The 9,864-nt window shown below is 31.0% G+C and overlaps 1 protein-coding gene across 3 annotated transcripts in view; it reads right to left on the bottom strand.

Annotated features, from left to right (window-relative positions):
* Positions 1-3,513: 3,513 nt before the first annotated feature.
* Positions 3,514-9,864, bottom strand: part of LOC108732533 — a 10,207-nt gene continuing 3,856 nt past the window's right edge. For all 3 annotated transcript variants that reach the window (XM_018463403.2, XM_018463401.2, XM_018463402.2), the window contains 3 exons: positions 6,737-7,168; positions 5,720-5,858; positions 3,514-4,773 (listed from right to left, as the gene is read on the bottom strand). In XM_018463403.2, coding sequence (XP_018318905.1) covers positions 4,475-4,773; positions 5,720-5,858; positions 6,737-7,168 — 870 coding nt within the window. In that variant the 3' untranslated portion in view covers positions 3,514-4,474. The remainder of the gene's footprint in view (positions 4,774-5,719; positions 5,859-6,736; positions 7,169-9,864) is intronic.

Below are 9,864 nucleotides of genomic sequence, written 5' to 3' on the forward strand. Positions count from 1 at the left end.
AAAACTATTACAGCCCACATCCTTAACTATTTGCGAACAGTAATCTAATCTAGGTCTACCTCTACCCCTCCTAACTCCTGTTTCTGCCTCTAATATGTCTCTGACTAGACCTTCATGCCTGAGAAGGTGTCCTACCAACCTATCTCGCCTATTTTTTATTGACTTCCATAGAGTCCTCTGTTCTCCTATTCTTTCCAATACCTCTTCATTTCTAACCTTTTCTACCCACGATATCCTCATCATCCGCCTATAACACCACATTTCGAACGCTTCTAACCTTTTCTTTTCCGCCGCTCCCACTGTCCATGTTTCGCACCCGTACAACGCCGTGCTCCAAACATACACCTTTAACAACCTTTTTCGAATTTCTAAATTAACCGTTCGCGAGCATAGAAGTGACTTCTTTTTATTAAAGGCGACACGACCCTGCGCTATCCTCTGCTTTATATCCCTACTACTCCTTCCATCCTCACTTATCTGACTTCCTAGGTATCTAAAATCAGCCACTTCTTCTAATTTTTCGTCTCCTATCTTTATATTCGCTCTTTCCCTACTTTTTCTTCCCTTGCATACCAGTATTTTAGTTTTACTTTCATTTATTTTCATACAGTACTGATCTGTCAGGACCGCTTCCATTTTATTTAAAGCTATCTCTAGGTCCTCCTTGCTAGATGCTAATACTGCTATATGCTAATACTGCTATATCATCTGCAAATCTAAGCATACTAATCTTTTGTCCTTGCACATCTATCCCTACAGTTGTACTGTCTTTAATGATGTTGATGTATAGATTAAAAATTAGTGGCTGTTTATGAAACATAAATTCAAACTCAAATAAGGAAACGAATAAACGTTTGCAAAAATTATTTATAGAATTGGCAATGAAAATAATTTTTTTAATTGAATTCTATTGAAGCAGACCTGGTACCAATGATATGCTCTTATTACTTGAACATCTGGAGTGGAAAAGATATTGCTTGGTTTCTTGATCGAATTCCCCGTGGAATGAAGTATTACTTCCGTAAAATCGAAATAAGAATGATCATACTATTGATGATTACAGTGCTCTCTCCGGAATTTAATGAGCATTTAATTACCGTGTGACCAAAAAAATTGTTTTCATTATTTAAATAACCTTTCACTCTTTTGCACAACTTAATTTCAATACAACAGAATATCAATTTTTAAGAAATGCTCATGTAGGTAATGTCTTATTAGGGCACCTAATCAACATTTAATTCTCCAAATGTCTCTTTTGGATTCTGTTAACTTCTCTTTTGACAATTGACATCTCCAAGCGCGTGAGCGTCCATGTAATCACATGTATTTTGTACGTTTGTCTATAAGAACTCGAACTTTTACGCGCAAAATTTTAAGAGTATAGTATGTATTCATAAATCTACTTAATATAAAGATAGCAGAAAACCAGTTTTTAAAAAATGCACGTCTCTTTAGAGCACTTAATTAGCATTTAATTATTCATGAGTCTCTTTTGGATTCTGCTGACTGCTTTTCCTACAATCGACGTCTCTAAGCACATTTTGCATTTTGTAATATTGTAATATTCGTCCATAAGAACTCGAACTTTTCTCTCAAAATTTCATGAGAATAGTATGCATTCTTAGTCCTTTATTTTGATGCAAAGTGTGACCTAAGCTTCCGATTTCATATTACTTGGTAGTCAAATAATTTGAAATCTGGTGTCTTAGCTTATAATTGTAAATCCATCATAAAGACATAGAGAAAACGAAGACTGAAACTGAAGTATGATCATTGTGACTTTCTTCTAATTATTACAATTTTTTAATAACGACGGACAATTATAAGAAAAAGTTTGTTAAACTCTAATAAAAAACATTTTAAAATTTATGTTTCTTTTATTAATAGTTTAGCATGTTTATACACATCCAACAGCACTAACGATGGCATAAAGTCAATTAATACACTACGAATTAAAAATGAAATTTAAAGCGATTTGTAAATGTAACGGTAAAGCAGACTATTATTATTTTTTTTTGTAAAATGATTCCACGACATGATGTAACAGTTCACTGTAATAAAAGGCTTTTCATAATTCGCCGGGGTCGGTCGCATTTTTCGTGGGAATTAACGGTTAGAAAGAAAAGGCTGTTGACTCCTGCTAAAATTAACTTGTAACGCACATGTTCTAGATTAAATGGTGTGTATATGTGTGTACAATTCACTCCTATTGTTAAGGTTTCTTTCGGTAAACACAGAAAGGTAATAAATAATGCATACTTCCCTGGAAGACCAACATCGTCCGTCGCTAACCACTGTTTACCGAAAATGTTGAACATATTTAACAAGCCGAGCGTATAATTGGTGTAACTTCCTTTCCTCAGTTTTCTTTCGCTATTATCACGTTTAACAATTCGGTAAAAGAAAACGCAAACGATTCAATACATGAACGGAAACAAAACCATTCCTTTTTAATTGAAGAAGAATTTAATCAATTGGAAAAATATAATACATAATTTGGAATTTTACATGTATGACGTTTTGGGGTGGAGGGTCTAGTCCATGTTATGGTCCTATAGGTAACGTGAGGGTAGGTGGGGGTTATGGTTGTTTTACGTAACAATTTTAGAATCGGAAAGTTACGTGTAATATCAGCAGAATATTTGTATCATCCCTTTAAGGGTTGAATTTTAAAAATATTAAAAAATCCTTTCTTAGTATTCACCTATGTTGTACAAGCAACGTTTGTGCATAACTTCAAGTCTCTAGACCCAGACGTTTGGGCTGTGGTTTGATATATCGGTCAGACAGTTCAACCCTTTTACATAATACTAGCGTTTATTGGCGGCTTCGTTCGCTTTGATGTTCTATATACGTGTCAAACATCATCGAAAATACAATAATTTGATTTTGTCCTGACCAGGATCACCAGGATAAAACTAAAATTTCTAATTTTCTACACTAAACATACAGATTACATAGAATGACAGTAAATACTGTCCTTCTTTATCGAGATGACAGGAATTTTTTTATCTCTCGGGAACAGTACCTTTTTCTGGATAAAAGTACTCTATGTCCTTTTCCGTAGCTCTGACAATATGTGTACAAAATTTCATGATAATTGGTTCAGTTGTTAAGGCGTGAAATTGTAATAAACAAACAATCTCACATTCGCGTTTATAAAATATAATTTGGGATGTAGATTGTAATCACAAATGTATATATTTACAAATAAAAACAAGAAAAGCTACAGTTTTATCTAAACTTATAGAAGTAACGAAAATTTAGCCATTTGACCCTAGTTTTCGTCATTTTCAATATAAAACATAATAGAAAACAATGAGCATATAAACATATGAAGAAATAATAAAACACTTAGATGTAGTAGTTGTTCGTCTTTGATTGCAGCAGAGTTGTATCGCATTTTTGTTTTGGTTACTTTGAAAAATGGCTTAGTAAAGTGTTTTATCCTAGAAATATGATAGCCGATTTTTGTTTATTCCTATATGTAGTAATCTTTATTAAGGCGCTTTATTAAATGATTCACAAGTATATTTCCTTCAAGCATGACGTACTGTACATATTCATACATATAACACGAAGAAAAACTAAAGTATAATTCTTACCTATAATCAAGTACTTTTTCTTCTCACCTTATAAAATGAAGTTAGCTGAAAAAAGAATAGTAATGCCAAAAACACTTTGATATTTTATTTTACATTTGTTTATGAACACAAAATTATTAGGAAGTGTTAGTAAACATGCATTGTTCAGTATTATAGTACATGTAATAGTATATTTTTTGAAAAAGAGAAAAAACATAATAGTTATCAGAAAATGTAATGTATATGTACATCTATGTTACAACAAGCATTTTCAGAGACAATAATAATCAGTTTAAGAGTTCTGTATATTAATAAGTGTGCTGCCCCTTCTGCCGAACTCACCCCAATCAGCAAGTCACGTATTCATTAACTTGCTGTTAATATCATACTTAATTTCCGTTACATACCTAATAATACCTACGTGTGCTAGCAACATCCGTTGCACCGCCCTAAAATATCACAAACATCGAAAATTCAGCTGTTGACAGCTAAACCTGTTGGTCAGTTTGCACAAGGTTTAGCCAGTCAAAATTGTTGTAGGAGCAGTTGGGGTCACTTGTGCAAAAAAAGTGGTAGCTCGAAACAGTCAAACAGAATTGGCTCCAACATCTGCATTTTTAATCTACGTTAAGCAGCTTCAGGCAAACTCGCCTTTTTAACAATCTTATTTATTCCCGGAAAAACTTGTTGTAGTGCCTACAGATGACTTCTTGGTTTTACTTTCGTTTACATTTTCGTCGCCAGGATGACAAAGCCAGCCTATTAATCCATTGTTTCAAATAATATTAAAAAATAAATGTTATTGTATCTAAGTAACTGCTTTAATAAATAAATTAATAATATATTTTCTGATTATTAATAGAAATCTACTGAGCACGAATTTATCTGAGTTATGAGAATCTCATCATTTCTGTCACCGGTATCGACGGATTTTGTATGACTTTCTGCCACAAATCGCTTTTCATATTCAGTTCAATTTTTCCAAGTAGCGTCTTTTTCGCTAGTGCGTTTTTATTCATTAGCCTTATCGTAATGGTTATGTTATTTAATTGATTTTTTTTAATAAAAGCGTGCATAATCGCTGTTTTAGGCTCGATTTTCATGCTAATCGTCGGTTGAAATCGGTCGCTTTTCCACTTAGCTAACAATTCTCCGTCACATTGTGCAGTCATCTTTATGTACAATGAGCCTGAAATAGTAAGATAACAAATATTGACTCAAGCGATATTAAGCAAGAAAAGTAAATAATACTGTTTGTTATAATTTATATTGTCATCACCATACAGAGGTAGAACTAGATCTTGATTTTTAAAATCAGATTTCGTACCTAAACATTTCCATTCATGGAAGAATTAAAGGTTTGCTCGTATGTATAACAAAAGAAAACTGCAGGTGCTTAATAAGTTAAAGTAAAAATATATAACATGAAGTTTACGAACTACCTAAAACCAACAGAAAAATCATCAATTTGGTTTTTAAGTCACAAATGTCAAGTCTCAGTAGGTAATGCTGTGGTAGAAAACCGCAAAATTTGCCTTTTTTATAATGGCAGACTGTTGAAAAAGCTGTTTTACAAAATACTACGTAGTTAATAATTAATTATTGTCCTTCAGTGTACGACTAATCGTTTCTAAGAAGTGTTAAAAAATTTATAACCTACTTTTCAAAATAGTAAACTTATTTAGTGGTCTAAATTCCGATATTTAAAACTTGTTTACTTAACTATTATTTAAAAAAAATTTAATGGCATTACCTACCAACAATTACAGAATGACATTATGTACGCATTAGAAAATCTCTGAAAATAAGTAAGATTCTTCAAGAATGTCTCGGTTTTCTTTTCCAATTTCCTACCAGATTTATTTATAATAAACAGTAACATAAAATGGTTATTATTAGAGCAATGAATGTTCGCTATCTTGCCAGATAAAATAGATACAATTGATATGTACCACCACGATTTCTGTTTTATCAGTTTTCATAATTCAAGTGAATTGTTCTTTCTCAAAAGTAAAAATATTTCTTAAACAATATCAAAATTTATAACTCACTATTTAAATATAGATTGGAATAATGAAGACAAACTTATATGTTCAACTGGAAAAATAATTTCCAAATATTCAAAATTCACATACCTCCATATTTTTCGTGTTCTTGCATTGTATTAATACTGCATCTTAACCTCGATAAAGATACCTCCAGCAGGTCGTTATTTCCATCTTCGCTATTTGAATAAGAAAATGTGATTTCTAATTCGCCTTTTTTACTTTCCCTCTAAAATAGAAATGCAATTAGCATATGATCCTTTTCTTCAACTTTTAATTTTCTCGACGGATACCAGTTGTGATTACAAATGTAAATGTTTGCAGATTTTTTAAAGCTAATAGCACTGCAATTTATTATTGTTAGATGTAAGACATAACGATGAACTAATTAAATATACAGGATGTTTCAAAAAATATAGTACGGGAAAAGCAGGAAGGTATTGGTCCTCAAAGGCTAATCTCAAGTGTGTTTGATAAAATTAATAGTTTTACATTTCTAATTGTTTTTCAATTGGTCTAAATCTGTGAAGAATTGCGCAACATGACCATGGGACTCTCTATCTACCGGATTTCACATCATTTTCTGTATAAGTTATACAAGTATCAAATTTGTCCTATAAACAAAATAGATAGAAAGAAGTGACTTCTATGCTCGCGAACGATTAATTTAGAAATTCAAAAAAAATCGTTAAAGATCTATATCTGGAGGATGGCTTTATACAGGTGCGAAACGTGGACGGTGATCACGGCGGTGGTGTTACAGGTGAATAACAAAGATACTGTGGCTAGAGGTTAGAAAGAAGGAGATATTAGAAAGAGTAGGAAATAGGCGCGATAGGTAGGGCTAGTTTTATTAGACAAATTAGAAGCAGAAACAGGAGTTAAGAGGTGTAGAAGTGGACCTAAAGTAGATTACAGTATTTTTCGCAAATAGTTAGGAATATGGGATGTTTTAGTTTTAGGAAATTGCGAAGATTAGCTCAAGATACGAAGGAGAATTACTGACGATGATGATGATAAAGAAAATGGTAAACTTCAGAAGATCATCTAAAGTATATACCACTAGACAGGTAATGTCAAAAAATGAATTATCTTTATTGAACTTACAGATTCAACCTCCCTTCCGCTAGATATTGTCTGTACTTCTCTCCAGATATCCGGAGTTGTTAGACAATTATTTCGTAATTTTTGAGTAAATAATTTGGGTTCAAGATTGTAGGTCACAGCGCCAACTGTCCTCCTATTGGATAACGATATCCTTTTACTTCTCCTAGTTTTATCATCTCTCCTGATGCCTTCTCTGCTCGTTATGGTCGAAACAATTTTCATAACTGAATTTTTTGATTTTGACTTCTCACACAAATCTTGACTTTCAAGAATGGCATAGATTGTAAGTACAACAAATTTGCCTACAAACTGATCCGTGGACTTTGCAGACGACATTTGTAGGAGATCAAAAGTGAATTCTTGATTGAATGTTGGCCATGATTCTTTGACCATTTGAGTTTCAAGTTTTTCACTTCCAGGATACACTTTTACCTACAATATCAATATAACGTACAATAAAATTTTATTACGATATTATAAAAATGGAAAACAGTATTCATTAAGAATTTATTTATAACGACTACAATTTTTGCGTAACACACAACAATGACTATTGTACAGTACGTTATTAGTTGTCAGCAAAATTCAATTCAAATTTATTTCGTCAATTTACTGCTGCAACTAAATTACTTGATAGATGCTAAAAATAGTAACTGATAGTTAATATCAAGAAAAGTTCGCCTACTGAAAACTGTAAGTGTCTATTTCTTCGTTTAATGTAATTATCTATTTAAAGTTTATGTTATTATATTTACGATATTTATTAAAAAAAGGATTATAACCATGATATATGCAATTGAATTATTTTCTTTATTTTTCTCAATAGATAAGGTTGTATGACTTTCAAAGTTTTTCATTGAAATCATCTTTTTAAATAAAAAGTTTCAGTAATCCTCGTCTTGTATAATCACATTTGACCTTAAAAATGTTATAAATACAACCCTTTCATTGTTTTATTGACAACATGTGTAATAATAAATTTTTGATAAAGGTAAGAAATCAGTTTTTTTATTGAATTACCGCTTTAATTGTATTATGGTGTAGATGGTGAGGTGTAACGTGCTCGATTCTCCAATAAATAATAATTTCCATTTTTTTTAAATTACAAATACTTTCATAAAGTAATAAAGGAACAAAATCTATCTTTGTTTATAAAAAAATATATATTCTACTATAGTTGATATATTAAGTATCATTCATTATCCTAGTGATTATTCACTTATTTGTTTATAATATATAAATATACGTCTATTTGTAATTAATAATGAAATTATGAAATATTTGTAAATCATGAGAGGTAAATAAACTTTACTTTTCCTTATGTTTTGCTTTATTTTTATACTCATATTTGTAATAGTAATGTAATAATACGGAAGAACTTGCTTTCCCGAATATGGGGGAATGAATGAACATTATAACTGAAATGAAAATAAATTTATCAGTTTTATAAAAATACCAACTTAATAATAGCATAGGTAATTGAATAAGTACACACATTTTTATTAGACATTACCACTGATTTGTAATTCATGGCTTGTAGCTTTTTGTAAACATGATAAAATGTACAAGATAAGAAGGTTCTGTTACCGGGTATCTAGTGAAAATTAAACAATAATTGTTTTAAAATAAGTTTAAAAGTACATAATTAACTAAATTTGTTTTCAACCAAATATTATTGTAACAAAATGGTATTGGTATTGTGAATTTTAACTTGTTAACTCCCAATCAGTCATAAGGAAGTAAATTTTCCAAATATCATAATTTGAAAAATAAATATACGTGTGTGTACATACGTCCTGCACGATATCTCGCGAACAAAAAAATGGTATCGAATTTGTTGAAATATAGCCTGAAAATAATGAACAAGTACTTCTTTGTTTAAAGAAAACTACTGGAAGAAAGTAGATCTGCGGATAGCATGTTGCATATTTTGGATATTCGTTATTAAAGTTTAATGTTAACACTACTCTAACTGTTTTTCATTTACAATAAATTACAATGAGGAGCATTGCTACTATAAAAGTGTCAATGACTGTAAATTTTATTGGAGGTAAGAGTTTAGTGACACAACAACATCGCATAAAGTACGAGTACATCATGTCAAATAGTGCAATGTTAACAATTCAATAAGCATCGCAATTGCTTTGGATGAAATTCAATTTAGAGCACTTAAAAGAGAATCTTAAATCTTAAGTGTACTTGGTTCATGTCCATACAATGTGACATTCCATAATAAATAGTTTAGTATTAAAGGTAGTTAAGAGAAGAGTCCCATATTACAACTAATAAATAAGGATAATGCGAATTCTTAAAGTATTTCAAATAGTGAATAATAAAGATTTACAATTTTAATCAATGATCGATGTATTTGTTCTGGTAGGCTTTCCAATAAATACTACCGTCACCAACATTACATAGCATAGGTACTAAACCCCGTTTAAAAAGTCGTTTAAATACTAAATCAATGAAATATTAATTATTAGTTGACGGAAGAGGGTTAAATTGAAACCGTTGAAGCGAGCCTATATCGTAACTAAATCGTAGATACTAATAAATTACGGTTAACCAAAATCTGATATACCAACAAGCGACAGAAATTGTACTATTCATTTTTACGAGAAAAGTAAACCTCAGAACTATATCGAAATAACAAATAATTTAGTATAGCAATTGATAAATAATACAAATTCGAAAAAACAGCCACCCGCCACTGCCAGGTACCTGGCATCATTATCCGGTACCCAACCGGATCCTAAAAACAGTGCCGGGTCTAAACCGGATACCCGCTCTATCTCTAGTTTGAACCTATATCAAAAGGACTTTACCGACACGAAGAAAAGGCTGCCAGGAGTGATAGAAAGTTAAATTAAAGGATAGTATCGTATTCTATGTAGATTTGCAAAATGTTTCAAGTAATTTATACAGAAAAAATTTAATTTATTTAGAATTGTCTTTACTTTCTTTACTTTATATAGCAGTACAGAATTCTTAGATTATATCTCAATATACTTAGAATAAATTTATTTTTTATGCTTGATAAAGGTTAATGCTTGATAGGGGTTAATATCAAATAATTATTAATGTAAATCAATTATTCTCTTAATTATCCTTACTCTGTAGAGGGCTAA

Source organism: Agrilus planipennis, unplaced genomic scaffold, assembly GCF_000699045.2.
Source record: "Agrilus planipennis isolate EAB-ADULT unplaced genomic scaffold, Apla_2.0 scaffold48, whole genome shotgun sequence".
Classification (NCBI taxonomy): domain Eukaryota; kingdom Metazoa; phylum Arthropoda; class Insecta; order Coleoptera; family Buprestidae; genus Agrilus; species Agrilus planipennis.